At 41.5% G+C, this 21,942-nt stretch overlaps 1 protein-coding gene across 2 annotated transcripts in view; it reads right to left on the bottom strand.

The window, feature by feature from the left end:
- Positions 1–21,942, bottom strand: part of LOC124128363 (phospholipid-transporting ATPase ABCA3-like) — a 48,581-nt gene that overhangs the window by 13,320 nt on the left and 13,319 nt on the right. For both annotated transcript variants that reach the window (XM_048400907.1, XM_048400908.1), the window contains exons 3-15: positions 21,158–21,466; positions 20,544–20,803; positions 19,204–19,444; positions 17,830–18,003; positions 16,872–17,053; positions 15,301–15,438; positions 12,966–13,095; positions 11,926–12,080; positions 11,022–11,177; positions 9,726–9,936; positions 7,662–7,911; positions 7,127–7,251; positions 558–1,586 (exon numbers count right to left, since the gene is read on the bottom strand). In XM_048400907.1, coding sequence (XP_048256864.1) covers positions 558–1,586; positions 7,127–7,251; positions 7,662–7,911; positions 9,726–9,936; positions 11,022–11,177; positions 11,926–12,080; positions 12,966–13,095; positions 15,301–15,438; positions 16,872–17,053; positions 17,830–18,003; positions 19,204–19,444; positions 20,544–20,803; positions 21,158–21,466 — 3,360 coding nt within the window. The remainder of the gene's footprint in view (positions 1–557; positions 1,587–7,126; positions 7,252–7,661; positions 7,912–9,725; positions 9,937–11,021; positions 11,178–11,925; positions 12,081–12,965; positions 13,096–15,300; positions 15,439–16,871; positions 17,054–17,829; positions 18,004–19,203; positions 19,445–20,543; positions 20,804–21,157; positions 21,467–21,942) is intronic.

The following is a 21,942-nucleotide window of genomic DNA, read 5'->3' on the forward strand; positions in this document are numbered from 1 at the left end:
ATAAAAACCCTTATTACTGAATTAGAACTGAATTGACTATTGAAATGGATTGACTATTTCGTATTGGATTTCCAGGACAATAATGTGATGTGAAACTTTGTTTGGATCCTTTGCTTCCCTTCTCCACCCCAATCCATTAGGCCAAAAAAATAATAGTCTTAGTACTCGGGCAGCACCTCCACCACCATAAAATGAGCCGCATGTTTCATTTTTATTTTTATTTTTCCAAAAAATATAAAAATAATCATAATTAAAAACAATGCAATCTAATATGGCACCCAGTTACTTCCCTTTACATTAGCACTGCTTTACTGTGCATCTCGTGTTATGGTCTTGGCGGCAATAGGAGTTTGTATGCTTGTTTATGTAGCGAGGCCCTTTACCAGGTTGATGGTACACAACTGTTTATTTGGTTACATACTACATGTAGTTTGAAGAAGTAAAAAAAAAAACACCACCCACCGGCAATATATTTTCAAAAGTCATTGCCTGAGACCCAATTCTTTTATTTTTTTTAAGTCTAACACCTAAAATTTTTAAATGGTCATGTTTCTTACCTGAGAGTATGTTGAATATGCTGATCCAGACGTACGCTGATGCTGGCACGGAGAAGATGAACGACATCAGGTACATAAATGGCAGCATGGCCCATCCATACATGACAAACAGCAGCAGTATGCCTGCCCAGTGGAAGTCCACGATGTAGGCATCAATCTGGAATGCTGCAAAACTGATGATGAGAAGAGTACAAGGAACAAGATAGTTGAACATGTCCCAGCAAAACGTGGCAGCCCAGAAGTTGAAGGCGTGGACTCCACTAACAAACTGGATGTGTTTTGCCTTGACACTCCGCTCTTTAACAAGGAACAGGACAAAACTGCTGGCCAAGAATGCCATTCCGAAGCAGACATTGAATGCAATGGTAAATCCTTCAGTACCTTGCGTGAGTTCATCATTGGCCCTGTTCTTGTCCGTTCGTGGGAGAGGATGGTTTGTCACCTCCATAGAGTAAGAGGAGTCATTTGTGATGTACTGAAGCACAGCACTTGCAACCGTTGCAAGAGCAATGGCTGGGCTGTGGTAGGCTTGGTTCTGGAAGTATGCTGTAGCATTGCTGATACCAGCCTCCGTACCTTCTTCAAATGATGCAGCAATTACATATCTGATGTTATATTTCCCGATTCCTTCTTCGCCTTTCTTGCTCAAATATTTTATGATGTCAGGGTCTTTTTTGAATCCTGCAATGTTGTTTATGTAGGTCAAGGCCGATGATGAATTTCCAAACTGATTCACATAAGCTGCAGCCAGGTTGCTTAAAGATTCATCTGGATTCAATCCAGTGGCATAGGGCACATAGTTTTTCTTGAACTGGTCAATGGTGAGCTTGAGAGCTGGTGAGTCGGTGGGCCCTGGGAAAATTTTAAGGACGATAAGTGCCATGACAGTGAAAAAAAGAGGCACAATCAGCTGTGACGCTGTGACGAGTTTGTTCCTGAATGTGTGTAGAAAGCGCTTGACGAACATGGCCCTAAACTGTTGGACATAGAGCGCGATCCCAGCATTGCGTCTCAGCTCCCGTCCCAGATCTGCAGGAAGGGAAACATCAAGTTTCAGTTATCTGTTAAATGTACAAGTTTGTTCACTGAATCACATGTGGCATAAGGTTAGTGAGTGAGTGAGTGAGTTGGGTTTTAACGCCGCTTTTAACAGTATTCCAGTTATATCACGGCGTGTCAGCTTAATGTGGGAGGAAAGCCCGAAGTGATGCAGGTATCAGATGTTTACCACTTCGGTGAAACCCACGAGCACGGGTATGGTGCTGACAAACCTAGAAACATAATCTGGGCGAACCGGGATTCGAACCCACAATCATAGGTTTCTGGCGTGCCCAAGGGACGCGACTCTGCACAGCGAATCGCGGCGCCTTAGACGACTGGGCCACCCGTGCCCCCTGTCATAAGGTTAAGTAGCAATTGTTCAATTTTACAGTCGTCATGTCTTCCTATGACCTGAGAAACATAAGAACATGAGAGACATGTCATGTCAGGTTTCAGTGCATGGGATGCAGTAAGTTCCATGAAAACAAACCATTTGCGTAAACTGTCAAAGTTGACTGTTTATTACAAGCCTGCACGAAAAATGTTGCTTGGAATTATTTTTAAAAACATGACCCCCTATGCAGGAACAGAATTTAATCATGGTCTTACACCTCTTTAAGCAATATTTTTGCAATATCACTGCAGAGGACCCCAGAATTGGGCTTCACACATTGTACCCATCTTGGTCATCAAAGCCTGGGTCTTTGGCGAGATGACTAGCTACCCTATCGCCCCCTTCTTTAATACAAAATAACCTTGAAAGTCTACTGGTCTGCAAAACGACATGTTTGACATACTACTAGCCCTTAGGATACTATTCCAATTCAGGACACTTGCTCTAGCTAGTGCACTGGAGCTAATTACTTCATGTGACCAACCATGAGATAAGGCACCTTGTGGGTGAAAAATCACATTTTGACTTTTTACTATATATTAAAACAACAGTATCTTAGGACCACAAAAATACATTTGATAAGCTTCAATTCATATTTATTACGGAGTGACATGCCATCAAACATTTGGACTCATTTTCTGCAAATTCCCATTTTCAGGCTTACATGTATTACTGTTTATGTCTGATTAATTGAAAGTAGACATGTATGCTGAAATGCTTTGAAATAATGTTTTTATCACATTACGAACTAGTGATGGAAAAATACTATACTTTTTTTACAGTCTGCACATATGGCGATTTTTACGGAGGCAAGTTGATGTCAAACGTCCTTCTTTATGACGTCTCAGCACAATTGTATCCTGGCACCCATAAGGCCCTTTTTTAACTCCTGACAGGTCACATATGTGTTAATAATCCTTAAGATGGCAAAACTAAATCATTCAACCCAAAGTTTCGGCAATTTTTTTCCTATATGATTTGTTTTCATACAATAAAATTTCAAAATTGAATCCACAAACATCCATGTAAAGTGCTAACAGAGGGAAAACTCAAACCCGGGCAATAAAAAATCTTACTGCAAAAATCGCAAACCTGTGTAAAATGATGTAAACCCCAAATACCTGTGATTCAGGTGAGCTAAATAGAACTTGGCTGTTTTAGCTGCCATTAATACTCTTTAGATAGCAAACAAGTGAATAAACAAGAAAATTAATTGTTGAGATTCTTTGTTCTCAGAGTAGTGATTCCCATAAACTCATGTATATATTTGGCTGTTTGTAATTTCACACTGCACACAAACATTTTCCTGCAATATGGCCGTGGCCAGTAAACAATCCAGTATGGACCAGACAAACAAATGATTGATATTATCAGCAATGATACATGCCATGTGGGCATGCAGTGGCCACCCGATCCATTAATATAAGTTGTCTCTTAAGACATATGGGCTGCTGGGGACCAATTCTACCCCAGAATCGCCATGGTGGTATTTTCCAAAAACGTCTACTGATTATCTGCCCTGTTCACTAGACAAAGCTCAACAACAGAAATGACAAGACCATGATATGTTCCTTCAATAAAACACAGCACCAAGACACTGTAGCTCAAGTTAATGGAGGAAGGGCTCAAAGTTTCGCGGAGTGATACTTCAAGCCATCACATAAGACATATATGAATGTTATGAGCCTCCAAAATATTCATCATATTAACTACAGAGTCATACATTCATTAAATGTGAAAAGACAATTTGGCATCAATGTACTATTTCTAAAAAAGATTAAAAACATGTTTCTGTAACAAACAAGTATCACCACATTAATTTACCATCATCAATATATATCTCAATATATTCCCGGGTATTTCAAGGGGTAATTAAATAGGTTTGCAGCAGTATATACATTATATATACATAAGATACAAACATTATTATTCAGCCGTTAATATGTATGTATAACTATCTATTTGACATAGAACTGTAAAATATGCAGATGCAATCTTGTTATTGTCACTTTGAAAATTTGATAAAGTAAGGTAATAGATGGCTTAAGAGCTGCTAGGATTACTGATTTATGTTTGTGTCTTTGTTTGTTGTTTAACGCCGCACTCAGCAATATTGCAGCTATATGATGGCGGTCTGTAAATAATTGTGCCTGGACCAGACAATCCAGTGATTGATATCATGAGTATCGATCTACGCAATTGGAATACGATAACATGCATCAACCAGGTCAGCAAGCCTGACCACCCAATCCCGTTAGTCGCCTCTTACAACAAGCTTATTCGCCTTTTATAGCAAGCATGGGTTGCAGAAGATCTACTCTACTCCGGATCCTTGCGAGTCAGATTTGTGTAATAATGATTTTTGTAATTGTAATAAGTACTGGTCAAGAAATAAGCAACTATACTTATATTTTACTTGTGACCTTTCTAGCATGAAAGAGAACATCAAGTATGTTAAAGTCAATGTTATTTAAATGTTTCTGATCAAAACTTAAACTCCCACGTTATAACAATTTCTGAATGCATTAAAATTTCAAAATATGTTTTTCACATCTGATCATGCTAATCAGTGATAAGAATTGCAAGCATTATATTATGATGAAATATAAAATCGTGTGAAGAGAATCGATTGAAGAGTTAAAATCAGATCTTAGTTCTCGTTGCCGCTAAACAAAGATCTGAGGACATCCCATTATACCGGTAGGTCACGTCAGACTGACCTTTCGTGAACTCTGACCGACCAATGGAATTACTGACAAGACGTTGACATTAGCCAATCAGAATGCAGCTTTCTCGTGCTTTAGCGGTAGCGAAAACTAAGATCTGATTTTAATGAGATTGGAAGAGTTAAAACACAAAAGATAAAAATTACATAATCAGGAATCGCTAGAAGTGAGTGAGTGAGTTTGATTTGAGCAAAATTCAAGCAATATCACGGCGGGGAACACCAGAAGTGGGATCAACACATTGTACCCATGTTGGGAATCGAACCCGGGTCTTCTACATGACGAGCGAAACTACAAGTTTGTATTAATGAGTAAGGCTTGGTTGAGTGACTAAGGTACTCGGGCCGGGTGGGTACTGTGTAGGATCCGGGTACCCAGATGACTACCTGGATCCATGGTTAGACATATTGTTTAATGACGAAAATTATCTAGAACTCCATGGTGACACTACAAGACACTAATGACACCAATGACACTGCAAATGAAGAAGCTGGATGAATGTGATAGAATTACTTGGGCAACTCATGTAAAATATTTACTAGACATTTATGGATTTGGTGTGTGGCACGAACAGAATATTGGTGATGTTAAGTGTTTCTTGCAGCTGTTAAGACAGCGTTTGTTGGATTGTAACAAACAGAGTATACAGATGAAAATTTATGATTCTTGTAAATTAAGGTATTATTCACACTTCAAGATATTATTGGATATGGAATATTATGTTACAGCTTTCAGAAATAGAGACCATAGACGTATGCTGTGCCTCTTGAGATTAATTGAATTGCCTATATTGAGTACTCTGGGCAGAAGAGAGGATATTGTTTATTCACAATGCTCTTGTCGACTATGAAACAATGGTTGTATTGAGGTAGGTCCATTTTGTGTTTGTCTGCAGGTTTTACGCATCATTAAGACAAAAGTATATTCCTGTAAGATTCTATTATAATCCATGTATTAATACTTTTAGCAATCTTTAAAATAGCCAAAATGACTGTATACTCATAAATGTAGCTAGGTATGTGAAGGAAGCTCTATTATTACGTACAAAGACCTAATATTGTACTTTAGTATTGTTTTCAATGTAAATTGCCTCAATTGTGTGTTACTATATATAACTGAAAGGCACATGGGCCTATGGCCTCCCATAAATGAATAAACATATATAAACTACTTATACTGGCATTTCTTTCTGACAATGCACACAAAGCTTCTGACTTTTATGGTTTGAATAAAGATAAAGCTTCAGTCAACTTCAGTGTATACGTTATCAGATTGTTTTATAGTGTAGGGGAGTATCTAAATACTTTTTGTCAGAGCTCCGTTCAAACAATTCTCAGACATTTTGTACTCATCTCTTGAGACCTACAGCTGGTACCCTTTAGGATCAGGTAATAGGGTGTTGGGCCTATTAATGAGGGCAAAAAGAAAACAAATATGGATCAAAACAGGGACTAATTGCACAAAATTACAACTCAACGCAGAGTTTGAAACATCTCAAACATAACACTCAATGCGGTTTCTTCTCCCTGATGCAGTACCTCCCACTGAAAATGTCCCATCATTGAAAGCCACTGCATTCTATTTCTTATGACGATTCCTGACTACTGGTAATGTTTTGCTTATCCACAAGATAAGTAGCAGTTTTAGGGGTTACATAGGCTAACAGACAAGGGGCTACACACAAGCTGCCTTTAACCATATACAAGCAGTTTTATAAGCAGCGTCACAGATAGGTGAGGACACAGCACTTACTGCCGGTACCGCTGACACTGTTGCGAGTATCAAGTACGTTTGAGAATTTGAAATTCAAGCATCACCTCATTCCTGATAATAAGTTACCAATAACAGAAGTACCATTAGTACAGTAGTGAGTGAGTGAGTATGGTTTTACGCCGCTTTTAGGAATATTCCAGCAAAATCACGGCGGGGGACACCAGAAATGGGCTTCACACAGTACAGTAGTGTACGGCTGTACAGGACAATCTGACTGCATCTCATTATGAAAGTTTTGTTAACCTGTAAAATCTGTTATATTTAAGCAGATTATTTTAATTTTGTGTATAAATTTCAGTACAAATAAAAAGTACAAATTTCCTGTACTGATTAGTTATTTGTGTGAAAAATAATATTATAAATGTGTGAAATTAGTAAAAAATTAGTAAATATCAAAACAAATTGTTAAACATGTTAAACATAATCTTCAAGCGCTAGTTTTTTTCAAGATTTGTTGACTTGTTTTGTCAGTTCCATCAGTTCAATTTACGCTCAGAAAGTATTTTCAATAGCACTTGAAGACAATGCTTAAGGTCATGCAGGCTTGTGCAATTAGGTATCAACAAACAAGCAAGCGTGAGACAAATGCTACCTCCTGATGAAAGTAACCCTTGCTCAATAGGTTTGTGAAGTACCTAGGTGCGTGTTGATGGAGGAGTTATCAGCTCCAGTAGCCCCTTGGGAGCCCTTCATGACTGGTAGGTTCACGCCCCCTTTCTGCAGCCTCTCTCGGAGATGACTATTGTTGTCCTCTCCAACTCTGAAAAATAAAACAAACTGCATGAAACAGCAATGAAAACATTTCAGTTTGGTGTTGAAGTTGACCTACCGGTAATCCCTTTTAATGCTCGGGGACCTATTACCTTCGAAATTTCAGATTAACATATTGTCTTGATTCAGGCAAAACAGCTTTTGCAAAAGTGAAAGAAAATGTATTAAACATGCCGTGGTCAATGCATTATTAAATGATATGTTTTGCATTGTATTAAAACAATTATTTTAAAATGGGTCTTTTTTAGAAATTAATCTAATATTGATATTTTGCATCCTGAAATCTGTAAAAGAAGAGAGTAATTGTTCTAATATGATCCCACAAAGCTTTGTTCTAATTGATTCAGCTATAACAGCTCAAAGTGCTGCTTTACAAGACTCCTGTGTGATGGTCCCCACCTGAGGAACACCTCCTCCATGGTGGTGACTGACGCGCCGAAGCTGGAGATGCCCAGCTGCTTCTGCTCCAGCTGCAGCTGGGTGAACAGCTCCTCGAAGCGGTGGGAACTCTCCTGGGGCAGGATGTAAGACAGCTCTGCACCAATGTTGCTCTCCAGCTCGGCTTCAGGGATGTACTTGGTGACAAGAGCAGTGATATTCCCCACCACACACTGAGGTTCCTTCACTATGACCATGTGGTAGCCAGCACCTGCAGGAGAGAGAGATGAGGGGAGTAAACAAGGGGGGTAACTCTAAACACACATCAATGTGGTAGCCTGCTCCTACAGGAGGGAGAAATGGAGTAAACAAGGGCAGGTAGCTCTAAACAAACTTCAATGTGGGAGCCAGCACCTACAGGAGAGTTAGAGGGAGTAAACAAGGGGGGTAACTCTAAACACACTTCAATGTGGTAATCAGTTCCAACATCAGGGAGAGATGGAGGGAGTAAACAAGGGGGGTAACTCTAAACACACATCAATGTGGGAGCCAGCACTTACAAGAGGGAGAGATGGAGGGAGTAAACAAGGGGGGTAACTCTAAACACACATCAATGTGGGAGCCAGCACTTACAGGAGGAAGAGATGGAGGGAGTAAACAAGGGGGGTAACTCTAAACACACATCAATGTGGGAGCCAGCACTTACAGGAGGGAGAGATGGAGGGAGTAAACAAGGGGGGTAACTCTAAACACACATCAATGTGGGAGCCAGCACTTACAGGAGGAAGAGATGGAGGGAGTTAACAAGGGCAGGTAACTCTAAACACACATCAATGTGGTACTCAGTTCCAACATGAGGGAGAGATGGAGGGAGTAAACAAGGGGGGTAACTCTAAACACACATCAATGTGGGAGCAAGCACTTACAGGAGAGATGGAGGGGGTAAACAAGGGGGGTTACTCTAAACACACATCAATGTGGGAGCCAGCACCTACAGGAGAATTGGAGGAGTAAACAAGGGCAGGTAACTCTAAACACACTTCAATGTGGGAGCAAGCACTTACAGGAGAGATGGAGGGGGTAAACAAGGGGGGTTACTCTAAACACACATCAATGTGGGAGCCAGCACTTACAGGAGAGATGGAAGAGTAAACAAGGGCAGGTAACTCTAAAAACACTTCAATGTGGTAATCAGTTCCAACATCAGGGAGAGATGGAGGGAGTAAACAAGGGGGGTAACTCTAAACACACATCAATGTGGTAGCCAGCACCTGCAGGGGGGAGAGATGGAGTAAACAAGGGGAGATAACTCTAAATACACTTCAATGTGGTAGCCAGCACCTACAGGAGAGATGGATGGGCAAGCTCCTTCCCAGCACGTGACACCTTCGTTACACTCTCGGTAACATCACTGCCACCAGTGTGGGCGCGGCCATTAAAAGAATCTTGAAATTTGCCCTCTAACCCCAAAAGTAGTCATGTTCATACTTTTGTTTATGTCTTTGGGAATGCCATCATTTTTCATTTAGAAAAGGTTTATGACTGACAATGTTTTCCAGATGAATTTACTTTGTTTTTTAAATAATCAGATTGGTTCGAGATTGCAGACTAACGGAAAATCAACCAATTTCTCCCCCCTATATTCTTACTGTATCAATAACACGATAGTTTTAATGAAACAGAAATTCAAATTGACAAAGAAAGAAAGTAATAAAGCAGTGATAAGTGTATTCGGCCTCACGACAGTCATCACTTGTTTGTAAACATAATGGTCATTCAGTTGCGAGTTCAACTCCAAGCATGGTTTTGGCCACCTATCACAGTGGGGAGTTATGACTGGTGGCAGCAATAGTATAGAGAGCTCCGCGAACAGGCTATCGCCAGAGTAGCTTGATGGAAGGCGTAAATAAGGGCAGGTAACTCTAAACACCCATCAATGTGGTAGCCAGCACCTACAGGAGAGATGAAGGGAATTTGGTAATCTGTTTCATTCACTGATGCTAGAAAATGGAATAAAATCTTGACACTGGGCAGATATAACTGTTATTCAGGAACAGATGATATTATGTATCAATTCCATCTTACCATATTTATTCTTCAAGAAGAGAGAGCTGCCACAACATTTGACAACCCCTTCGGCCATGATGGCAATCCTGTCCCCCAGTAGATCAGCCTCGTCCATGAAGTGGGTGGTCAGCACCATTGTCCGGCCTGCCCGGTTGTTCTGCAGCACGGTCCAGATGTGCCGACGAGCATCCGGGTCCATACCAGAGGATGGCTCGTCCAGGATCACCACCTGATAATCAGTAGAACATTAGACAAGTCACCTTGACTGCTAGCTGTTTCCTGAACAATGTTTTCTCAATCTAATTGACATGAAGACGATTACTTCTTCTTATTTCTTGGTTTACTGATTTGCAGAATATAATTCTCAAATCTGTGTACACCCACCAACATTTTAACCGCTGAGAGGAGCTACCTTAGATCCATCTATGAGTGCTATGCCCACAGTTTTCCCACTGAGATTAGCTACCTTAGATCCACCTGTGAGTGCTATGCCCACAGACAGTTTTCCCACTGAGATGAGTGAGTGAGTGAGTTGGGTTTAACACAGCTTTTAACAGTATTCCAGTTATATCGCGGCATGTCAGCTCAATGTGGGAGGAAAGCCCAAAGTGATGCAGGTCTCGGACGTTTACCACTTCGGTGAAACCCACGAGCACGGGTATGGTGCTGACAAACCTAGAAACATAATCTGGGCGAACCGGGATTAGAACCCACAATCATAGGTTTCGGGCGTGCCCAAGGGACGCAATCTGCACCGCGAATCGTGGCGCCTTAGACAACTGGGCCACCCGTGCCCCCGTCAATGGATCTTACTATGAATGCTATGCCCACAGACAGTTTTCCCACTGAAATGAAATACCTTAGATCCACCTATGAGTGTTATGCCCACAGAGAGTTTTCCCACTGAGATTAGCTACCTTAGATCCACCTATAAGTGCTATACCCACAGACAGTTTTCCCACTGAGATTAGCTACCTTAGATACACCTATGAGTGCTATGCCCACAGACAGTTTTCCCACTGAGATTAGCTACCTTAGATCCACCTGTGAGAGCTATGCCCACAGACAGTTTTCCCACTGAGATTAGCTACCTTAGATCCACCTATGAGTGCTATGCCCACAGTTTTCCCACTGAGATTAGCTACCTTAGATCCTTCTATGAGTGCTATGCCAACAGACAGTTTTCCGACTGAGACAATCTACATTAGATCCACCTATGAGTGCCATGCCCACAGAGAGTTTCCCACTGAGACGATCTACCTTAGATCCACCTATGAATGCTATGCCCACAGTTTTCCCACTGAGACAATCTACCTTAGATCCACCTATGAGTGCTATGCCCACAGACAGTTTTCTCTTCATGCCACCAGACAGAGTTCGCGACTGGGCTTTCCTCTTGGGCTGCAGTCCGATGTTGTTCAACATAAGGTCCACCTCAGATGCCACTTTGGCTGATGGTACACCTTTCAACTGTGAAAACAAGAAACAGATTCAACATAAGTATTGAAATTGCGAACATGATGGTAAAAAAAGACTGTCAAAAATTAATGAAATGAAGAAATTTGTCTGTCAAAATTCCATTTGCCTTGTAGCGGTAAAAGAAATGCAAATATTATTCTCTTGTGACAGACTTTCTTGTGTTCATCTTTCATAGGTACACATCTTTAATTCGGTGAGCATTTGAAAACAGGGCACAGAGGGTGAAAATTGGTTTCTGACTCACAGGACCTTGTGTCGAATTAAATATTTCTAGATCAATCACGAGTGTCAGAAATGTACTATCCTATGATCCTTTAACACAAGGCCAGACACTCCATACAGCACAGCTCGAGGAGAACTGTTTCTGACACACACCCATTCTGTGTGGGTCTGATGTAGGCCATTTGTGCCCAGTTGGTTTCAAAGTTGCGAGTCGACGGCTTTGGGTCGGTATTATTTCATAGCAATAAAGAATTGGGAGGTGTCATGTATTGGAATTGATAGAATAGTCACCCTAGACAAGGTAGATATGAAGTTTTTGTGCCTGATCTGCGATTGCACTTTAGTAACAGTGATACAAGGTGAGCTGTGCTGTATGGGGTGTCTGGCCTTGTGTGAAGGTATAATAGAATAGTGCATTTCTGACACTCATGATGGATCTAGAAATATCTAAGCAACGACACAAGGGCCTGTGTTCTGTTTCAGTAGTTGCTCAGATAAGTAAATATTGACTAGTGACCTTGGCAAAGAAGTTGAGATGTTCCTCCACTGTGAGACTGTCAAATAGGATGTCGTGTTGAGGACAGAGACCGAGGCTGCTTCTCACGCTGACAATGTCCTCTCGGATGTCGTAGCCATTGACCCTGGCAGTGCCCCCTGTTGGAGAGATGAACCCTGCGGGGACAGAATGTAGTTACATTAAGATACTGTATTAGACACAGAGCTGTACATTCATAATGATAGTTTTTTTGCTGTCGGAGGGAGGTGAGATAGCTCATCACAGAGAGTGTTTGCTTGTAATTTTAAGTTTGTTTGTTTGTTGTTTAATGCCACACTCAGCATATTGCAGCTTTATGATGGCGGTCTGATAAATAAATGAGTCTGGACCAGACAATCCAGTGATCGATGTCATGAGCATGGATCCACACAATTGGGATACGATGACATGCATCAACCAAGTCAGTGAGTCCGACCACCCAATTCCCTTAGTTGCCTCTTACAACAAGCATAGTCGCCTTTTATGGCAAGCATGGATTGCTGGAGACCTGTTCTACCCCGGATCTTCACGGGTTGTAGTTTAAAGACACAGGTTTGATTCCAAACATTGGTACAAATCATGTCCTCAATAACACCTACAGATTTAAACATAATATATGTTCTACCAGATTAGCTGGAATAAAGAATGTTATAAATGAGTATATTATGAAAAAAAACATTCTGACGCTATGCAATTTGAGTATTTACTATACAAATCTGTAAAAGTAAAAAATACATATAATGTATTACTGAGGGAGTAATTTGGGTTTCACATTGCCCTGAGCAATAGTTCATTTCTATCACATTATATCAACTAACATGAGAGTAAAGCCCAAAGTGACCGGTCCTACACGTTTACTACACTGACAAACCAATTATCATTATTCGAAGCCTTAGTCAATGGATCCTGCATGACAAAGGGACATAACTCAGTGAATAGCAGCCTCTTTAACCACAGGATGAGCTGTGACCCCTATAAAGGGTTGTGGCTATCCACAAATGTGAAGGCAGAAAACATCTGACCTGTCAGCATGGACATGGTGGTGGTCTTCCCAGCGCCGTTGTGGCCGAGGAGTGCAGTTATCTGCCCTTCATACATGTCAAGGGTCATCCCAGACACAGCCTTCTTACAAGCTTCCCCTGTGCCGAACTCCTGCCATACAAACACAGGGTGGTTAAATCATGAGGTGAAGTGAAGTGGGATGGGGTGAAGTGGAGGTGAAGTGAAGTGGGGGTGAGGTGGGAGTGAGGTGAGGTGGGTGAGGTGAGCTGAGTCTAAATGAAGTGAGTCAAGGTGAGGTGAGGTGAGGTGAGGTGAGGTGGGTGTGAGGTGAGGTGAGTCTAGATGAAGTGAGTCGAGGTGAGGTAATGCGGGGTGAGGTGAGGTGACGTGGGATGAGGTGAGGTGAGGTAAAGTGGGGTGAGATGATGTGAAGTGAGGTGAGGTTAGGTGAGATGGGGTTTAACATCAAGATTATTTCACTTTTATAGCAACATCCATGCATGTGTGTGTGTGGCTGCTTGTCCCAAGTCCAGACTAATGCAATTTACATAGTGCTTGGCAGAGCTACAGATATCCTGCATATTTGCGTAAAATACACCCTAAAATTATTCAAAACCCATTTACTATCAATTAACTTGCATACAGAAACGCATGCATGAAATGGAAAACTCAACTGTTTTAAAACAGCACAGGTAAATACCCAATGAAGCTTTTTCAACATGCGTACAACGGAGCTAATTTCCGAAACAAAATTACGAGCTAATTTACTTTCCGAGTCAAGCATATATTTAGAACCGTTATATCCACAACACCAGCTCCCTATCCACTACACCACAGAGGCCATAGTTAAAACATGAGGAAATTTAAAGTGACATTTAAAGAGATATTTCAACCATACAATTTTAGCTTTAAGTGGCATTTTAGAAGCTGTAATACCACTGAAGAAAGAGTTGAAATCCATCAGTGAACCCTGTCTGCAGTAATACAATTTTCGGGGCGGTAGGGTAGCCTAGTGGTTAAAGCATTCGCCCGTCATGTCAAAGACCCGGGTTCTCTCACGCACACAATTTTCATATATATATTATGCGCTATATTTCCGGAATTTCCCACACCACACAAGTTACAGGACTGGCTATCATGTTTTTCTCTGAAATCCCTTATCAACCAGAACTGCAGAGTTTATGGGAATAGTGCTGGAAGAGATATTTTTTTTAGCGCAGATTTTTAAGCGTTCTTTTTAAGCACAGGCACTGATTTCAGTGTGAAAGGGATGGGTTCCACAAAGAAGTGACAACGACAATGAAAGGTATTTTACTCTGATTTTGAAACCTGGAGCGGAAATTATTGATTTGACCGAAGTGCTCTAGCTGGGTTAAAGTGCATTGTGATATCTTTGAGATAAGAGGGATAACTAACGTTACATTCTGTATCCTGTCTTGATGGAATACAAAAATGCATTAAGCAGGTCTGATCAGGATAATTTCTTGCTACCTTTCTGTGTTCCATTAATACTTCCATCTTTGTTTTAACTATAGAGGAGTTGTCCATCTTTCTTACTCTCCCAAGGTTCCTACAAAACTTTTCAAGGTAATCATGCGTCTCTTCAAACAGACGTATTTGGACAATAGAACTTAATTGTCAGATTGACTGGTGTTTGTAAATACATCCAAGTCCACCGACCTGTACGTCAACTAGGGTTGAGACGAGTCCAAATTTATTACCAGGGTACCCACCCCCCTTTTACCCGACCCTACCCAGGAACCTGCTGGAGGTCTCAAGAGATGGGTACAAAATGTCCGATTGGGAATAATTTGACCGTAGCCCTGGCAAAATGTATTTAGATACACTTATAAAACAATCTGATCATGCATACACTGAAGTTGACTGAAGTATTATCTTAAGAAGGAATGGGTGCATAGTCAGAAAGAAGTGCGAACATTAGAGACTTGTAGTGTAACCATGGGGTTCTGGATAATTTTTGTCAGCAAACAATATTCAACATGACTAACCATGGGTCCAGGTAGTCCTGTGGGTACCTGGGTCCTTCTCAGTACCCACCCGACCCGAGTACCCGAGTTACCCGTCCAAGCCCTAACGTCAACATTAATTATCCATTACGTTTTGGGCTAATTTTCTGCTACATCATGCAATGATAGTAAACAAATGGAAGATATTCATATAGCATCAGAGTTAAAAACGGTTTCCACAGTCAAGGCATGTTATCAATTTTCAGGCCTTTTCCAAGACCAGACTGCTAAATTCGCCTTTGAAACCCGTGCTGGACATCTCGTCAAATCCTACCCAGGCCAGGACCTGCTGTGATACATGACACCTTCCTGAAGTGCTGTAGCTCACCTTGCTCAGGTTTCTTATGCTGATTCCGGGCCTCATGCCGACTGGGTCCTTCTCAAAGTATTCATCTTCTTTTTCGGTATTCAAGTCTTTGCTGTCATCAACATCATCTCGCTGTTTTGTACCACACCAGTATGACCGCTAGAGAAGGATATGGGAACATGTTGTGAGATTGGTGTATGACCGCTGGAGAAGGATATGGGAACATATTGTTAGATGGGTGTATGACCACTAGAGAAGGATATGGGAACATATTGTTAGATCGGTGTATGATCACTAGAGAAGGATATGGGAACATATTGTTAGATCGGTGTATGATCACTAGAGAAGGATATGGGAACATATTGTTAGATGGGTGTATGACCACTAGAGAAGGATATGGGAACATATTGTTAGATCGGTGTATGACCGCTGGAGAAGGATATGGGAACATGTTGTGAGATTGGTGTATGACCGCTGGAGAAGGATATGGGAACATATTGTTAGATGGGTGTATGACCACTAGAGAAGGATATGGGAACATATTGTTAGATGGGTGTATGATCACTAGAGAAGGATATGGGAACATATTGTTAGATGGGTGTATGACCACTAGAGAAGGATATGGGAACATATTGTTAGATGGGTGTATGACCGCTGGAGAAGGATATGGGAACATATTGTGAGATTGGTGTATGACCGCTGGAGAAGGATATGGGAACATATTGTTAGATGGGTGTATGACCACTGGAGAAGGATATGGGAACATATTATTAGATCGGTGTATGACCAAGATCACATGGACCAATCAGATCTCATCATTCTAACATGGAGGTATGATAATAACATATAACAAACAGCAGGATGACAGTCTGCTTTATTCCCTGTTCCTGACAGTAGCCTCTGTTCCTGACAGTAGCCTTATTCCCTTTTCCTGACACCAGCCTTGTTCAATGTTACCAGTTAATATAGGCTAATATAGGTTAATATAGTCTTATATGTGGATGAATGGTGCAAGGAAATATGCTAGATTCAACAAATTTACTAATATAAAAGAAATGAAGCCAGAAAACCAAATTTTCCAGGCTCAAAATATTACCTATATAAATTTGTTGCAGAATCTTGAGCTGAATATGAGTAGGTTTTAAAGTATGGGAGTTGAATAATAGTGGGGCTCTGATGACCATGGCTCTTTATTAAGTACCAAGTGATACAAACCGAAATCTGTAAGAACTCGTATAACAGATAGTAGCCATGTAATCACAAGATGCAGTGCTAACACTTGTTGGTCGGTTTGTTGTTTAACGGCGCACTCAGCAATATTCCAGCTATATGACGGTGGTCTGTAAATAATCGAGTAAGGACCAGACAGTCCAGTGTTTGATATCATGAGCCATCGATCAAACACAAATGGGATCAATGACATGCATCAACCAAGTCAGCGAGCTTGACCACCTGATTCCGTTAGTCGCTTTGTACGACAAGCATATTTGCCTTTTATGGCAAGCATTGGTTGCTGAAGACCTATTCTACCCCGGATCTTCCCGGGTCACTAACACATGTACCCCTGGTCAAAGTCTGTAAAGATCACCTACCGTCAGGAAAAAGTACCACTTCTGAGGGACTCCAAATTCTCCAGGGAAGACGGCTTCCACGTACCAGGCAATGGCACAGTAGAGAACAGAGTCGAACAACATCATGAGGAGAATGTGGAGCAGGGCGAAGTTGTCATCTACGGACACACCCTGGTCCAGGTTGCTCCACTGGACTCCCGACCCTGCCATCAAACATTTACGGCTAACTACAGTAAACTACGTTTATAACGAACTCGCTTATAATGAACTGACGGATATAACCAACTTATTTTTAGTCCCGACCATTTGTTGTATATATGCTGTATGTATGCATATAACGAACTACGGTTATTACGAACTAAAATAAGTGGTCCCCTCGAGTTCGTTATAACCGTAAACTACTGTACCACTAATAGTACTTCAGTCAATCAACCTCATTTCATGAGTTCATGTCTATGATTTTAATTTCATTGACCAACGTATCAAAAGCATGAACCTTATTTGTTATCATTCCTATACAGGGACAGACACAGTATTAAGATGTTTTTATATCGGAGGTGCTATAAGAAGTCCTGGAGCAATTGTGTTCTGTAATTTCATTGGTAAACAAAATATGCTAGGTTCAGCATTTACATCAACAATGACTGCAGTAAACGTTTCTGTGAGAGACACCATTAGTTAAATCCAACTGGGCATAATTCAAACGAGTGGTTTTTGAACTAGTTACACTCCCCTCTTATTCAATTAAACAGATTGGTGGTGATGTCTAACTCTGCATACATAATTGGTCTAAATAAATATTCTGACAAATATAATTTGTCTAATTAAAATATTTTGACAAACATAATTTGTCTAATAAAAATATTCTGGCCAACATAATTTGTCTAATAAAAATATTTTTCGTAAAGTTAGTAAACCATAAAAGTTCTTCTAATCTACATCACCAAAGATGATACTCTGCAGAGTAGATGACACTGACCTATGCCTTCAAACATGCCGATGACCTGACCGCCAAATGCCATGGCGACTTGGAAGTCAATACAGGCGGCCATCTTCTCCCCCCAAGTCATGGTATCGTACCGGTTCTGGATGAAGAAGTATGGGATGTAGGAGCAGAAGAACAGGATCCCTCCTGCCGCTGCTGCAGAGTTGGCTGGTACAAGGAACAAGGTCATTGTCAGGAACATGGAACAAGGCTCCTGTCAGGGACATGGAACAAGGTTACTGTTTGGAACAGGGGACAAGGCTACTGTCAGGAACAGGGGACAAGGCTACTGTCAGGAACAGGGAACAAGGCTACTGTCAGGAACAGGGAACAAGGTCACTGTCAGGGACATGGAACAAGGCTACTGTTTGGAACAGGGGACAAGGCTACTGTCAGGAACAGGGAACAAGGTTACTGTCAGGAACATGGAACAAGGTTACTGTTTGGAACAGGGAACAAGGTTACTGTCAGGAACATGGAACAAGGCTACTGTCAGGAACATGGAACAAGGCTACTGTTTGGAACAGGGGACAAGGCTACTGTCAGGAACATGGAACAAAGCTACTGTTTGGAACAGGGGACAAGGCTACTGTCAGGAACAAGGAACAAGGTCACTGTCAGGGACATGGAACAAGGCTACTGTCAGGAACAGGGAACAAGGTTACTGTCAGGAACATGGAACAAGGCTCCTGTTTGGAACAGGGAACAAGGTTACTGTCAGGAACATGGAACAAGGCTACTGTCAGGAACATGGAACAAGGCTACTGTTTGGAACAGGGGACAAGGCTACTGTCAGGAACATGGAACAAAGCTACTGTTTGGAACAGGGGACAAGGCTACTGTCAAGAACATGGAACAAGGCTACTGTCAGGAACAGGGAACAAGGCTACTGTCATGAACAGGGGACAAGGCTACTGTCATGGACAGGGAACAAGGTTACTGTTTGGAACAGGGGACAAGGCTACTGTCAGGAACATGGAACAAGGTTACTGTCATGGACATGGAACAAGGCTACTGTTTGGAACAGGGGACAAGGCTACTGTCAGGAACAGGGGACAAGGTTACTGTTTGGAACACGGAACAAGGTTACTGTCAGGAACAAGGAACAAAGTCACTGTCAGGGACACGGAACAAGGCTACTGTCAGGAACGGGTAATCGGACCGACCTTCTGCTCTCCAGGCAGAAACTCTATCCACTCATTACAAACACCATGACTGTAATCATTAATTCCAAGATTCAGCTTAATAGGCCTTGTGGTTTAAGAGGATTTGTTGAAAAAGCAGTGAAACCAGAAAAAACAAAGGTACATGAAGATAGAGGTCATATCTGGGTTAAAAATGAAACTCTGTAAATGTATGTAATATCACCTTTCTTGAAGAACACACTGACGGCAAAGCAGAAGCAGATGGCCGAGATGCAGTAGATGATGAGGAAGAGGAAGAGGATGAACGGGTCCGTGTTGCCGATGACGTTCTCATGCTTGGGTCCGACACGGACGGAGAAGAAGATGGTCATCAGTATGATGGAGATGAGGGAGAAGAGGAGGTACTTGATGAACCACGCCATCCAGTGCAGCCAGTTGCTCAGACCCATCATCTTCATGGACTCCTGCACACAGAACAGCAGCAAGTTAGAGGGTGGTCTGAACAGGTGTAACACAGGAGTCTGAACAGGTCTGGATGGTTTGAACAGGTGATACACAGTAGTATGAACAACTGAACAGGTTGAACAAAGTAGTCTGGATGGTCTGAACAGGTGTTACAGTCTGAATATGTCTGACAATAATATGTACATGTGTCAACTAGTAGTCTGAACAGGTCTTACAAAGTAGTCTGGTTGGTCTGAACAGGTGTTGCACAGTTGTCTGCACAGGTCTTACAAAGTAGTCTGGATGGTCTGAACAGGTCTTACAATGTAGTCTGACTGGTCTGAACAGGTGTTACACAAGAGTCTGAACAGGTCTGGATGGTCTGAACAGGTGTTACAACGTAGTCTGGTTGGTCTGAACAGGTGTTGCACAGTTGTCTGAACAGGACTTACAAAGTAGTCTGGATGGTCTGAACAGGTCTTACAATGTAGTCTGGCTGGTCTGAACAGGTCTTACAAAGTCTGGATGGTCTGAACAGGTGTTACACAAGAGTCTGATCAGGTCTGGATGGTCTGAACAGGTGTTACAACGTAGTCTGGTTGGTCTGAACAGGTGTTGCACAGTTGTCTGAACAGGTCTTACAAAGTAGTCTGGATGGTCTGAACAGGTCTTACAATGTAGTCTGGCTGGTCTGAACAGGTCTTACAAAGTCTGGATGGTCTGAACAGGTGTTACACAAGATTCTGAACAGGTCTGGATGGTCTGAACAGGTGTTACAAAGTAGTCTTGATGGTCTGAAGAGGTGTTACAGTCTGAACATGTCTAATGATAATCTGAACAGGTGTTACACAGTAGTCTGACCATGTCTGGGACAGTCATCTGAACAGGTCTTACACAGTAGTCTGAACCACTTGCATAGGCATAATACAATAACCTGTACCTTTCCCAAAAACCAGCCCTAACCCTAAGATAGACAAAATTGTTCCATAGTGAAGGTGGAGAACTGTTACAAATTCTAAACACAACTTGTATCGCATAAACTGCATACTGCAGAAATCTGTTGCCTCAAGCATATCTTGTTCCGTTAGGTCTTAGTCTACAAATACATATGGACTTTGCCTTGAGCTTTCTCTCCTTCTCATGTACGACGTCCTTGACGATGCTGAGAGCAGTGATGATGAAGCTCAACATCAGGACCAGCGGGAACTGTTTCTGTATCACCAGCACGAACGGGTCGTCATTGTACGGTGGGTAGGGGTGACGGCGCACACTCATTTTTGTCTGGTTGATTAGTTCTGAGGCTTCATCGGGAGCCAGTTCCTCAAATATAGCATAGCTAATGGCATTCTGCAGAGTCAGGAATCCCTCTCTTTGGTAACCTGGGCAAAGAATAGAAATTGATTTTTCGTATCTTTCCCCTTTTTTATGTGGTCATGGTTTTCAAACAAATAATATCAGAGCTAGATTCTAATCATGTTCATCCAAATCATTTTACTGTTACTGTTTACTACTGGGCGATTTATTGCAATGATTGTCCATATTTTCTGCCATTGCGTAAATTTGTGGCGCTTTACAATAGATAAACTAGTTATTATTATCATTTGAAAGCATGCCTTTACTGACATACTGCAAATGTATTTGAAAAGCAACAACCTAAAAAACAAACTACCTACACTAATTATGGATTAGCTGAAATAGGAAACATATTTTGTTACGGCGTGTAGGGGCTCTACCTGGCATGCCTCCACAAGGATGATTCTTTTCCCGCGGCCCTACTTTCTGGAACTGGGGATAGTTGGCCCGAGTCATCCATCGCGTGTCGGTATTGAAGGGGTTCAGAGAGGAATTCTGTTTACCAGCATTCCTTGGGGAGGAACTGAGGCGAATTGTATACTCTATCTTGTGTGGGAGCTTGTCAACCCCGGAGTTTTTGATGAAGCCGCTGAACACAATACCGCCCAGATAATCTTGTGTGTTGTTGACTGTCCCATTGGCAAACATTAGGTAGGTGACCATATCACTTTCAGTAGCAAAGGAAGCGTCTGAAACAGCAAGCAGTTAAATGATATTTCGAACTACTTTGGAATTAAAAAAGGGACTACAAATCCATGTGAACATGAAGACAAGGTCATTGATATCCCCCGCAATGCCAAATACTTGTTGTGGATAAACATATGAAACTAACTGCCATAAAACTAAAAAAATATTTGTTTAAAAAATCCCAAACTATCAAAAGGCATCAGTTCATCACTAGACCTGTCTAAGTGCCATTTTGAAGAAGAAATATCTACTGTTCAAAATCTGCTGCGGAAACAATCACAACACCAATTTTCAGTCAAAGCTGTTGCTATGGAAACTAAAAAAAAATGTTTAAATCTCAAACTATCAAAAAGCACCAGTTCACCACATGACCTTGTTGAGGATAAACATATGAAACTAACTGCCATAAAACTAGAAAAAATATTTGTTTAAAAAGGCATCAGTTCACCAGTAGACCTGTCTATGTGCCAAATTTGTC

Source organism: Haliotis rufescens, unplaced genomic scaffold, assembly GCF_023055435.1.
Source record: "Haliotis rufescens isolate VD_foot unplaced genomic scaffold, xgHalRufe1.0.p SCAF_20, whole genome shotgun sequence".
Classification (NCBI taxonomy): domain Eukaryota; kingdom Metazoa; phylum Mollusca; class Gastropoda; order Lepetellida; family Haliotidae; genus Haliotis; species Haliotis rufescens.